Below are 13,576 nucleotides of genomic sequence, written 5' to 3'. Positions count from 1 at the left end.
GCTGATGGGTGGCTCATCCTTGTCCCTGTGCTGGTCCACCTTTTTATCAGGGCCTGGGTAAAGCCACAGTGAACAAGACCGTGGCCTTTGTGAATAGCAGAAAGCCAGTGAAAACAGGGAATCTGTTGGGAGCTACACTCAGGATCCCAAAACATCCTAGCCTGCTCAAGCAACAGCCTCAGCCTCACAAGGTAAAAAGAACAGGGCTTAACTGAGAGATCCGGGCTTGGCTCCAAAGCACCAACTGTACAAGGACAGGGTGGGGAAGTGGCGGCTTAGCGGAAGCATGTGTGAATAAAACTGAGGGTTTTCGCTCACAGCCAAGTCCATAGGAGTCAAATGAAAAGCTGCTAACTAAGCGGACAGACGCTTGGGCTGCTAAATTGAAGTCAAGTATTGAGCCCAGTGATTCTCCATCTTGATATTAATCAGAATTGCCTGGGAAGCTCTAGGAACACTGTGAAACTTGCTGCATCCAGACCCTTTGATTCAGGACCTGGTGTGGGTGGATGAGGGAGGGAAGGAAGGTGAGGAGTTTGGATTTCTGAAGAGTTTTGCCCTTGGTTCCAGTGTGCAGCCACGGCTTGAGGACCAAAAGAGACTCAGTCCATTCTCCTTCTTGGCATGCATGTCAGACCACAGCTGATGTACTCAGGGACCCAGTTTAGGCTGCTTTATCGTGGGGGAAACACACAAGCTGGAAAACACTGGTGAGGGGCAACCAGGATGCAGGAAGCACACAACACATGGTGAGGACTGTTAGAGAAAACCGCAGCACAGAAGACACAGGCGGTCCATGAGGTCCACCTTCAAATGGTCAGACTTGTTCTCTGAGGTCCTAAAGGTTAGATCTTAGGTGATAGTCTTAGGTCAGGCTTCTCATGAAACACCATGAGACAGAGATTTGCTTGTAGGAAGTTTATTGGGAGGTGCTCCGAGAAGTAACACCGCACACCTGCAGAAATGAAGGACTAGGGATTGATGGGGGCAGGGAGAGAGAAATTGATCAATGATGCAATCACAACAAGGGACACTCCAACAGGGAGCTTTAGGGTTGAGATAACCCTTCAGAGGCAAGTTGAGATGGCCCCAACTGAGGCAAGAGAGCTCGTCCTTTGAACCCCTACATTGGCCATCTACATTTTCCCTAGGAAGGGCTCATGAAGTCAGGCAAGGCGGCTTCTTTTGGTGGCTTAAGGAAATGCCCAGGAAGAGACTCATTTGTCAGCCATTACCAGCCAACCCTTCTGGCAACTTGGGGATAAGCTTCTCTGTCCCAAAGGTGGGATCTGGGTAGTGCATCACAGCAACCATGGCAATACCTACTTTGCACAGCTCAGACCTATTTGCTCCACATGCTAAGCTCACTCTACCTGGAATAACTCCTCTGGGATTCTGGTGATTGCTTTCCCTGGGCAACTTACAAGAAGGTAAGTGGAATGACCTATAGCCCCTACTACTGCAGCTTGTCTAGGTGACATAAGTGATATTCAGTGTTCCCCACTCCCCAACCATTACCCATTCTAGATTCTCTTTACCTTCAGCTTGTACCTGTATGTGTCCAGTTGGCTTACCTGGTGAAATGACTCAGATCCTCATTCCTAAGCAATATGAGCCCCTAGTCACCAGGTCCTTCTCAAACCATGCTGGTAAATTTGCCCACTTATGATCAAAATTGGGCAAGTGTGTACCAAGAGATACCGTAGTGGATGACCTCAGTGCCAAACATATTCTTCCCTGACCCGCTGTAGCAGCAAATCTATCTCCTCCAAAGGACCAGGGTCAGGTCCCTCTGTGATGATGTGGCTCCTTTTTTTACCTACTGGTCTCTTGGCACAAGTTGTTTGAAGGACAGAAAGCAGTCACACTTAAAGCTTATGGGATTCTTGATTTGTCCCTTGGTAGAAGTGTTCTACCTCTGGGAACCAGATTCTCTAAACCTGGAGAGCCTGGAACTGTAGGAATAGGAACCACAAATTTCCCCCAAAAGGGTCACTGGGAGTGATGATAAGTGGGTTATTCCTACTTTCACCCCTTGTTTTCTAGACCTCTGTATCATAGCCATTGGGAAATAGCACCATATTATAGTTACTGAATAGGGTGCATGCTTCCTTCTGGAGGATGGTGTCCCACCATCTTTAAAATGGGCCTTCAGCTACACCTTCGAAAGGCTGCTCTTTTACTCTATCAGCTCTACTCGCCAGTGGGTGGCAAAGTATGTGGTAGGTTCAGAAGATTCCACGATCCTATGTCCACTCTTTTGCCACAAAGTGGGACTCTTGGTCTGATACAATGTTATGTGAGATTCCACGTCAGTAAATCAAATACTCTTTAAGTCCTCAGGGAGTGGTGCTGGTTGAGGCCTCTAACAGGAAAGAGAAATCCATGTTCAGAATATGCTGATTCAAGTAAAGGTTAATCACCAACCTTTCCAGAGAAGGATAGTCAACTTGTTACCGAGCTGTTGGTTGGCCATCAGTTGCTGGCAGGTTGAACATTTGGCAGCAACAATTACTAGATCAGCCTTGGTGAGTGGGAGCCAATTTTGTTGGGTCCACCACTACAACCATAGACAATATGCCATCTATGCCAACATGGCCACTTTATCCATGTGCTCATTGCACCAACCTGAGTGGTTGATGACAGAGGCTAGCAAACGTTAACTAGCCAAGTCATTCTATCCATTTGGTTATTCAGCATCTCCTCTGTGGCAGATGCTCTCAGATGGGCATTAACATGCAATATATAGATCTTCACACTTTGTGCTCACTTTCATAGATACACCAACATGCCTCTCCCCAAGACATTGTTTCCAATCTCCCAGTGTTGCTCTTTCTAGGCCTCTAACCAACTAACCGAGCCCATTTGCTACAGCCCATGATCCTATGCAAAATTTTACGTAGGGCCACTCTTCCGGGGAGCCGTGAGGATCCAGGTCCCCAGATATCAATATAATTCGGACACCGCATGACCTTAAAATGTTTGGCCATTTCACTTTCCCCATTGTACAGTTACCCTAGTAAATGTCCATGGGTCCCTTTGGGGAAGGACTAGTGAAATCCTTGCTCTACTACCATAGTATTACAAAGGCCTTCCCCCTAGAGACTTAACCTCTCCTTCAGTCAACAGGTTCTAGATCTGAAAATTGAATCAGGTCTGGAAACTGGACGAGGTATTGTGACTTTTTATTAGAGCAACTGCCATCAATCTCCTGGCCTTTAACTCTTGATTTCTTTTCATTGTACAGCTCAACAATTTTGTTTTTTTTTTTAATTTTTTTTTCAACGTTTATTTATTTTTGGGACAGAGAGAGACAGAGCATGAACGGGGGAGGGGCAGAGAGAGAGAGGGAGACACAGAATCGGAAACAGGCTCCAGGCTCCGAGCCATCCGCCCAGAGCCCAACGCGGGGCTCGAACTCCCGGACCGCGAGATCGTGACCTGGCTGAAGTCGGACGCTTAACCGACTGCGCCACCCAGGCACCCCCAGCTCAGCAATTTTGTATGTGGTCTACAGATCCTTGGAGGTCCTTGAAACCATTTCAGAGACTTCACAAGGTCAAAATATTTGCATTATAATACTAAGATGTTATTTGCCTTTTTCACTGTCTAGACATTTGCACTGATGGTGTAAAAGCAATGGTAAATAAGTCTTCTGGCACCTTAATAGACCAAGGCAGTGGAAGCAAACTATTCTTGAAACAGTTTGTTCTTTTTTGTTATGAAAGACAGAAAGAGAGAAAGAAGAAACGAAGGAGACAAAGAGGATGGAAGGAGGGGAAAAAGGAAGGAAAAAAGAATCAGTTTCACTTAAGAATGTCCTTAATGAAAAAAAAGACTATCCTATAGAAGAAAGAGAGAGAGAGAGAGAGAGAGAGAAAAGAATGTCCTTAACGAAGCAATAAAAATTGCTGAAATTTTTAAAATCATGACCCTTAAATACATGTCTTTTAAATATTCTCTGTCGTTGGGGCACCGTCTGGCTCAGTCAGTGGAGCATGCAACTCTAGATCTTTAGGTTGTGGGTTCAAGCCCTGCGTTGGGTATAGAGATCACTTTAAAAATAGGGATGCCTGAGTGGCTCAGTAGTTAAGGATCTAACTTCAGCTCAGGTCATAGTCTCACAGTTTGTGAGTTTGAGCCCTGCATTGGGCTCTGTGCTGACAGCTCAGAGCCTGGAGCCTGCTTCAGATTCTGTGTCTCCCTCTCTCTCTGCCCCTCCCCAGCTCACACTCTGTCTCTCTCTTTCTCTCTCTCTCAAAAGTAAACATTAAAAATTTTTTTTAATAATTTAAAAATAAAAATAAATATTGTCTGTGATTAAATGTAAAGTACTGTACTGCACACAGAAGTAACGGGTCTCGGGGCACCTGGGTGGCTCCGTCGGTTAAGCGTCCGACTTCAGCTCAGGTCGCGATCTCGCGGTCCGTGAGTTCGAGCCCCGCGTCGGGCTCTGTGCTGACCGCTCAGAGCCTGGAGCCTGTTTCAGATTCTGTGTCTCCCTCTCTCTCTGCCCCTCCCTTGTTCATGCTCTGTCTCTCTCTGTCTCAAAAATAAATAAACGTTAAAAAAAAATAAAAAAAAAAAGTATCGGGTCTCTTGGGCACCTGAGTGGTTCAGTCCGTTAAAGTCCGACTCAGGTAGTGATCTGCTTTGTGAGATCAAGCCCCTGTGTCAGACTCTGAGCTGACAGCACACAGCCTGCTTGGGATTCTTTCTCTCCTTCTCTCTCTGCTCCTCCCCTTCTCTCTCTGCTCCTTCCCCTCTTGCACTCTCTCCCTCTTTCAAAATAAATAAACATTAAAAAAAGAGAAAAAAGAAAAGAAGTAATGTGTCTCTCTTATGAACCACAGTGCAACTGAGTCACCAGCTGAACTAACCCATTTTCTTCATGGAACACCATTTTCACTTGAAAGAATGACTGACAGATAAACTCTGATTATTTAGACTTTGTTATTTGGCAGATGTTTTCTCAAATCCAAACCAAGTAAGCCTGTCACTTTGAGGAAAACAACCAACAGTACTTACTAATGATAAAATTTGAGGTTTTCAGCAAAAATTAGAATTTTAGAAAATTTGTACACACTATCATGAGTTGATAGATTCCAACGCTTAAACTTTTTCTGATATTAACAAATATAATTTTTACTATTGTATAATGAATTGTATCAATGTTTGAAAGATCTATACAATCCAATGAAGCAATATTTTCCAAATGACTGAAGCGGGATGTTATAAAACCATGCATGAGAAACAGAGCCATTCATACTGCAGGGTAGATTAATAGACTTTAATATGATCGAGTACAAAAAATTCATTGATATAGTTTCATATTCTAAATTACAACTACCATTTAAGAAAATACTACTTGTTGAGTTTTGGTGTAGTCTCAAATTATGTGAAAAGGCTATTAAAATGCTTCTCTCTTTCCTAACTACATATCTGGGTCAGGCCAGATTTTCTTCATGTATTTTAACCAAAACAACATATTGCCAGTAGAAGCAGATATGAGAATCCAGCTGTCCTCTATAAAGCCACACTTAAGAGATGTACAAAAATATATTTAAAAAGCCACTCTTTCACTAACTTTTTCTCTCATACAATGTAGTTATTTTTCATATAAATATACTATTGATGTTAACATATAATGGGCTAATTATTTTTTTAACGTTTATTTTTGAGAAACAGAGAGTAGGGAGGGGCAAAGAGAAAGAGCGACAGAGGATCTAAAGCGGGCTCTGTGCTGACAGCAGAGAGCCCGTTTCGGGGCTGGAACTCACCCGTGAGATCATGACCTGAGCTGAAGTCGTATGCTTAGCTTAACCCACTGAGCCACCCAGGCACCCCTGGGCTAATTCTTTTTTTAATGAGTTGATAAATACTTGATGAATTTCTCAGTCTTATTTCTAATACGGCAAATGTCAATAGATGCAGCCCGCATAAACAAAAGCTCTTTGGAGATGCCAGTCTTCAAGACTGTAAAGTGATATTTTGTCCAAAACACTTGAGAACCACTGGTACAGGTACCATTACGGGCTGCCCACCTAGCTTGGCCCAGGGATGCTATGTTCTATTCATCAGCTGCCTAGCTCCACTGTCGGGACCCTCCACTGCCACTCCTCTTTGCTGCTCACCACAGTAGTTGTGCCAACCTCTGGCTTCTATTGCGTGGTCCTATCGTTCCCATCGCTATCAAAGAGCCAATTCTGTAACGGCCTCTTGCTGTCAGCCCTGGCCTACAGAGGACAGCCACACAGCTTCTCCCAGTGCATTCCACTTTGTTTTGATAGCCAGAGTATCCCCTGGGCCTTCCTGTGGAACTGAAGCAGGTTTCTGGCCTTCCATAGAATACCGACTACAGCAGGCTCACTTCTTTGAGCTTTTTGAACGCCTCCTCCATCTTCTGCTATGGCAGTTCTGGCATTTTCTTTTCCCTTAGCCAGACATTGTCTTTTTCCTATCTCCCAGGATCCATGTCAGGGTCTTAAATCCTATTTTACCCGAGAGTGCTCCCGTATCAATAAACTGTCTTTTTTTTTTTTTTTTTTAACTTAGCATTCAGACTTGGCTTCCCACGGATCCAGCCTGTACATCCTCTCCTGGCTCATGCCAGTACAAGTTGGCTACTTTTGTAGCTCCTTTGCAGGTGTAGCCCTCTTCCTTTCCTATCAGGCTCCTGAACATCCCTGGCTGGGTTGTGTTGCAGCTTTGCCCTTATGTGTTGGTCTTGGAGGCCAAGAGAGAGAGGCAGTTTCCTTTGGCACCTGAGAGCAATTCCCAGAGACAGTGGAAGCTGTGAGCCATCAGTAGCCAACACTCCTGGCAGCTGGAAGAATGAGTGCCTCGGCCCCCATCTGAGGTTACCCTCACTACAGAGACAAATTTAAGCTCTGCCTATGAGGCAGAGAAGTGCAGGGATGAGAACCTAAGACCTTAGAGTCAGAAAGGCTCAGGTTTGAATTCCATCTAGCTATGTGACCTTGGGCAAGTTACTTAACTTTTTTGAGGCTGCTTCTTCATCTCCAACGCGGAGATAAATAGTAACTACCTGATAGGTTGGTATGAGACAAATGAGATGAGGAACCTAAGTGCTTAATATGGTGCCAGCACATGCTAAAGCCATGGATGTTGCTACTGTTATAACCGATCAGACCTTTCCAAAGCTGAAAAGGCTGCCTTATGGAACAGACAATAGGTACACCATCTTGGAGAGTCTTTTAGCTGTCGCTGGAGAGGGCTCCATAGAGATGTTGTGGAGGATTCTCTAGGGTCCATGGGAGTATTCACAAAAGATGACCTTGGGGCCCATTCTGTCTCCAAGCTGCCTTGATTCTCTGATTTCTCTGACTGCTTACCCTTGGTCGGGGAGAGGCACTTAGAGAAGCATATTCACTTTCAGGCCACTAGGGGGCCATTTGGTTGCCTGCAACAGGAATACACTAATGGTTTCTTAATGACTCAGGCACCAGGGAGATCAGGCTCAATTATATCTGAAAGCATTTTGAGTTCCTAGGGTAAAAGACACTATGTAAATCCGGATAATAAATAGGACTTATTGATGACAGTTTAAAGAATCTGGCACTGTTTCGTTTGGAGAAGAATAGGGTGAGAGGAACTGAATGAGGGCTTTGAGTATATGTATTCCTTAGCAGAGAAAAGAGTGACGGGCTATTTTCCTAGCCCACTGGGAACGAAGCAAGAAGAAAGTTTACTTTGCAACACAAGAAATGCAGAGTGCATCCAAGAAAGAGGATGGAAGGGGGCTTTGGGTTGGCCTTACCTGAATCTTTCCAAATAATTCACCTTAGTACAGTTCATCTGATCAGTTCTGCCACAAAGACCAGAAAGCAGGGAAGAGAGGACAACATCCAGAGACAATTCAGAGATTTTTAACTTAACAGGTTACCCTGCAAGGGGCGGGGGGGTGCCTCTGGCCAACCTGGAAGCAGTATAGGGAAGGAGCAGTTGTCTTTTCCCCATCAGCCCACAAAAGGCAATAAACATTCCAAATAGTTGATGTCCTTAAAATTTCTCTGAAAGTACAAAGGCAGGCTATTCCTGGAGATAGCATCCAGTTGACCACTGCTAGTGACAGACTCACACCTGACCTCAGGAATGAGAGACAGAGAGGCTGGGTTATAGGCCTGTGGTTTAAGCAGCTGATCAACACACTTAGTTCTGGTAGCCACTTGACTTCTGTACAGCTGAGGTAGCAGGGCACCGGTGCTAGGGAGGAGCTTCCTTATAAAGAGGCAGGTGTTGGGAAGGCAAAGGTAGGTCCTGTTGGGGAGGAGGGAAAATGGGTAGGGCAAAGAGGGTCCTGCCCCACAGAGTCAGAAGCCAGGAGTCAGGTTCACACATGCTGGGGAGGGGGAGGTCACCCACAGGACCCCCGCCACCACCACAGTCCTCTGCCCACTCACCAGCACACAGGCACAGTCTCACATACCCATTAAGACACCCAAGCAGTCCGCTCACCCAGCTCTGGGAACACAGGAAGTAGAATTCAAGGAGGAGGGAACCAGAAATTCTGGAAATCCTTACCCAGAGTGGGGGAAACAGAAGGCAAGAGAGGAAGACAGAAGGACGGGGAAGGCACAGGGGAAAGTGGCTACTGAGAGTCGAAGCTTGGCTAGGGGACATTGGCACCGACCAGACCGTAGGGAGGACAAACCTCACAAGAGAACGGGCACGTTGCGGGGACGGGGGGGGGGGGGGGGGGGGGGCGGTGGGGGACCAGGGGACAACAGCCCAGACTCTGAGGCCCAGAGGGGATCAGAGAGGAGTAAAACTCTGAGAGCCACACTCCACGGGTTCAGTGCAGCCTCTGAATCCAAATCAAGCCCAAAGCTGGGAATCGGGCACCCCCAAAAGCGGGATCTGAAACCTGTTGCAAACTTCAGGACTAAGGCGAGTCTGGAGAGCCCCGCTCAGCACGTGGCTCCCAGAAACTTCGAAAGGTCTCGCAGCCTGACTCCGGGCTCTAAGAGAATAAGAGAGGAAATCGGGAAGATTTCAGCACCGCTCCAAAGCCCAGCCCCGGCCGGCCGGGGTGGGGAGGAAGGGGCGCGACCAGCTGCGACCACAGTGAGTGTTCGGGGACGCTTAGCTGCCTGTGCAGGACGTGGGCCAGGTTCGCTAGGAGTGAAAGGGTTCAGGAAACCCGCCCGGAGGGCACGTGGAGCGGGACGCCGGCCGAGAGCATGAGCATGAGAGTGGTATCACCCCGACTTTGGGGGGTATACTGAGGCCTGGGGGCCGCAGCCGTTATTGCTGTTCCACCTGTCACTTCGGACAGTGGGGAGCGAAGGACAGAGGCGCCAGAGTTGACAGCTCCGTGCTCTGACCACCCCTCCCCGCCCCCTTTCCAGTTCCGCTCCCCGCCCCAAACGGCGCCGTTCCCCTTTTAAAGAAGCGCCCGGGGCTCCCATCTTCTCCGCGCCAGTTCGCGCGGGGCTGCAGCGACGTTGCCCTTTTAAGAACCAGCCTCCTTTAACTCTCTCCTAACGGGGCGTCCCGGAGGGGCTTGCGGCGCCCAACACAAGCCCGCCTCCCCTCGCGGCACTTCCGGACCCCGGCGTCGCCCTTTTAAGAGGCAGCCCCCAGCAGCGCTCCCCCCGCCCCCTGTTGCCGGCGCGCGAGGTGGGGGAGCCGGGCTGGAGCGGAGCGCGCCGTCCGCGCGGCCACTGGAGACCGGGCGGCCGGCGGCCGAGCAGGCGGCGGCGGCGGCGGATGGGGACGCGGAGCCGGGCGGCTGTGGCGGCTGTGGCTGTGGCGGCGGCAGGGAAGCAGCTGACGGGCCGGCGGCGGCGGCGGCGCTGGCGGCAGTGACTGGTCCAGGCCCCGGCGGCGGCTGCAGCGACGCGGTGGAGGGCTGCGGGCGAGCGGCGTGAGGAGCGGCGGAGGAGCGCGGAGCTGCCGAGAGCCGGGGGCGCCGGGCCGCCCCTTGTCCAGTCCTCGCAGGCCGCCAGGCCCCCTCCAGCCGGGGCCGTGGAGCACCGGGGCAAAGGCCGGGGCCCCCCCATGAAGGAGCGCGACGCGGCCCCGGCCGAGCGGGGCAAGCCGGCCACCTACACCGGGGACAAGAAGGCGAAGATGGCGGCCAAGACCAACAAGAAGTGGGTCCGGCTCGCCACCGTGTTTGCCTACGTGCTCTCCGTGTCGCTGGCCGCCATCGTGCTCGCCGTCTACTACAGCCTCATCTGGCAGCCGGTGGGCGCCGGGACCTCGGGGGGAGCCGCCGGCCCGCCCCCCGGCGGCTCCAACGCCACCGGCCCGTCCGGGACTTCGGGGGCGGCGGCCGGGCCCAATGCCACAGGGTCGTCCCGCCGCGAGGCACCGCGCGACGCGCCCCCGCTGCAGGCGGCGCGGCCCATGCCTCCGGAGCCCTCTGCAGACAGTCCCCCGGCCGGGCCGCTGGAGCGGCCGCGGGGACCGGAGGAGGACGAGGAGGAAGCGGCGGCGGCGCCCGGGAGTCGTTGAGCCCCTCCGCGCCAGGGGCGGCCGGGAACCATTCTCCCCTCCCCACGCCCGGAGGCAGGACTTTGCAGCAGGACGGGGCGGGGAGCCCGCGGGAGTGACCCCCACGGGAGTGAACGCCCTCTCTCCCCGCAAAGATCGCCACCTCGCCCGGGGAGCCAGGGGCCTGCATCCCGATCTTCAAGCCAAGGGACCACGATTCGCCGGGGGCTCGGGGTTTGGTCTTCCCAGGACCGTGCTGCGCCAGGGCTCTGAGCCATAAAGGGAATGGGGGGAGGGGTGGGGAGATCCCAGCTCCGAACCCTTTTTCGCCGCTAGCTCTTGTGTATCCTACGTGCAGGAGTGACTCGGGCTTTCCCCCAAGACTCAGGGGAAGGAGGGAGCTGTAGGGGCTCTTGTTTAATAAGCTGAAGCTCTCACAAGGAGGAGGGCACCAAAAGTAGTGGAGCTCAGGTACGTCAACCTAGTTGCAGTGGCCACAGATGCATTTAATTTATAGATCCCTGTATATAGTTGTTGACATATGCACTAGAAGCTATAATTACACAGAACTATATGTATCCTCCCACAACCCTGGTTAGCTTCCGACCGATGGGGTCACGCAAGGGCTATTTGCTGGCCCCCAAAGTGCAGCTAACCAGAAGGGCACAAACACTGTTTTTTTTCATCATCCACTCTCTCCTCTTTACCCCCTCCTATTTCAGAAAGATAGGTTTATGGCCCAAAAGAGTATAATCATTCTTAGACTTGAGAGGACAGGGGGAAACCTTAGAAGAAGTAGAAGCAGTTTAGGGAGGGTGGAGAACGAACTAATCCCCTCCTCTTCCCACCCTAGTGCCCCCACGGAAGAGGCTTCCTGTTGCGGCCCTAAGTATCTGGATATGGGCCAGGGAAGAAGGAAGGGAAAGAGCAATGCCTCTGTGCTTCAATCCTTGGCCTTCTCCTCACAGAGTTCTTTTAGGAAGAGCAAGCTTTTGTAAGTAGAGTGGCTCACAAGTGTTTTTATTTTATTTTCTGCTCCTCAAGATCTTGTCTTGTTCCAGTAATCACCCTTGCCTTCTTCCCTCTTTGTTGAGCCTGTGACAATGTAGCCCTGCAATTAGGGCCAAATTTGTTGTGAAACCAGAGCGTTGAGCACGTTGTCTGGTTTTGACTTGTATTATAGAACCAGAAAGGCTAAAAAGTGAGCTTCAAACTCAGGATTGTGCTTTGATAGCCGGTTAATAGACCAGCCGTGGGAAGGTTACATTGGCTTGTCTTTACGTCTCCTGATAAACCTACTTATTTGCAGCCTATACTTTGAGATGAAAAACACCAAGAGAAATGACATCTGTATAGTTCTGGGACAGCAAGAATTCTACATACTCAATTTGGATTCCATTTCCTTCTGCCACTTGCTTTTAGGCAATTGAGTGTGGGTAGTGACAAGATATCAAACCCCTTAGTGTTTCCTTTTTGGGAAATGAGGCACTTTTTAAAAAACAAAAACAAAAACTTATCCACCTGAGTCCTGAAACAGTTGGTCTCTCCAGTTTTTTGGCCTCCACTCTAGTTAGCTCTGATCCAAGTTTACAGGACAACAAGCCTTGCTTTAAGCCATGTTCTGTTGTGGGCAAGATAACAGCAGCTGAGCTGTCATAGCCTGGGAGCAGGCTGGTCGCACCCCCAAGGTGTCTTGGCTGGAGGAGATTTCTGAGCAGCTGATGTGACTTTGGTCATTAGGAAGCCTTTGAGGCCTTTTTAAATTTTCAGTGGGGGGTCTGGGGGTGGGGAAGACACATAAAATGCCACTTTATAACTTCAATAATAGCCTGTAATTTATATTTATTGTGTGAATTTTTAGTCCTATATTTTAATAATTTGTAAATTGATCTCTTATTCCAAGAATCCTTTGAACTTGCCGGAGAACATCTGGGAATCCAGTCCCCTGTCCCCATCCCTGCATTCTGGACTGTTTAATCCACTTTGGGATGGATCAAAGAGTCTAGAGAGACCACTCATAGGTCCAGCTGCTGGCCTCCAGACTCTAAAGACTTCACTGGAATTGGGACATTAGCTCCAGCTCTAGCTGTGAACATGACCAGAGACATTATTTATAATTCAGCCATTTAAGATATACCTGTACTCAAAAAGTCCTGTATATTTTTTAAAAGTTTTATTTTTCAGGTGAACAAAAATACATTCTAAGAACTCTACATAAGCCTGTGTAAGTTGACCATTTCTCTTTCATACTCCTTGGGGAAGGAGTAGAGTTTGGAAGAAGACATGGTCTGAGATGTGGTGGACAGACGTTGATGAATAGGTGTCAGAGGAAAAAGCAATTGCCCTACTGTACTTGTGTGCCTGATGGCTTCACTGAATTGATTAAGCGTGGCAGGGATGCATCTTAGTCGGGAAGCAGTCATGGGGTCAGGTGAACAGTGATACCTAGCTCAGCCACCTTTTACCAACCTTAAAAAGGTTCAAAACAGTTCTGCTTTTAAGAGATTCTGAGCAGATACCTAGCTGAGGATGCTCAAGGACCAGTAAGCCAACATGTTGAGAATTATGACAAACACTGAGCTGGCTGAGAGCTGCGGTGAGGATAGGCCACCCGACAGCACCACTGTTCTCACCTTTAAACCACTGGCCCCTAGATAGTTCGAAAAGTGCCAACACTGGGAAAGAGGTGCTGACACACCTGCAGTGGTTGGCCAGAGCTTTGTCCACAGTGGAGCAGGTGAGAGAGCCAAATGGCTCAGAGAAGGTGTAGGCTGCTTCAAAGGTGAGGCTTTTTCACGCCCTAAAGCAAACAATAAAAGACAGGTGGGTGAAAAGCAAAATAAAAGGGATTAGCAATGCTGCAAAATACACGGCACACAGTTGAACTCAGCTCATTATTAGACAATGCTGCCCAGTACAAAGAGGAGTGAGAAGCCGTGTTGGTGGGGCCCCCTGAGGCCTGCACTTCTCCAGAGCTGTTGGGGGTAGCTTCTGTGCTTTTACATCACCTTGTAGTCTGCAGGGGAGCATGGAAAAAGTCCGCCCTTCTTTTATTTCCCTCTTCAGCCTACACAATGGCTTTTTGTGAGAGGGCTTGGTAAGGCAGAGCAGAAGG

At 49.4% G+C, this 13,576-nt stretch overlaps 1 protein-coding gene across 1 annotated transcript; it reads left to right on the top strand.

The window, feature by feature from the left end:
* The first annotated feature begins 9,426 nt into the window (after nucleotides 1-9,426).
* INAFM2 (InaF motif containing 2) lies at nucleotides 9,427-12,679 on the top strand. Its single transcript, XM_047075323.1, has 2 exons — nucleotides 9,427-11,455; nucleotides 12,365-12,679. Exon 1 carries the CDS (start codon nucleotides 10,024-10,026, stop codon nucleotides 10,480-10,482), a length of 459 nt encoding a protein of 152 aa, XP_046931279.1. The 5' UTR covers nucleotides 9,427-10,023; the 3' UTR covers nucleotides 10,483-11,455; nucleotides 12,365-12,679.
* Nucleotides 12,680-13,576: the final 897 nt, after the last annotated feature.

The sequence above is a fragment of the Lynx rufus genome, unplaced genomic scaffold (genome assembly GCF_022079265.1).
Source record: "Lynx rufus isolate CCGP_SWC_20201006 ecotype Redwood Valley unplaced genomic scaffold, mLynRuf1.p SCAF_13, whole genome shotgun sequence".
NCBI lineage: Eukaryota > Metazoa > Chordata > Mammalia > Carnivora > Felidae > Lynx > Lynx rufus.
This window is presented reverse-complemented; position numbering and strand designations above follow the sequence as displayed.

What these genes read in the sequence shown, in the direction of transcription:
- INAFM2 (XM_047075323.1), top strand. Translation starts at nt 10,024, where the DNA reads ATGAAGGAGCGCGACGCGGCCCCGGCCGAGCGGGGCAAGCCGGCCACC.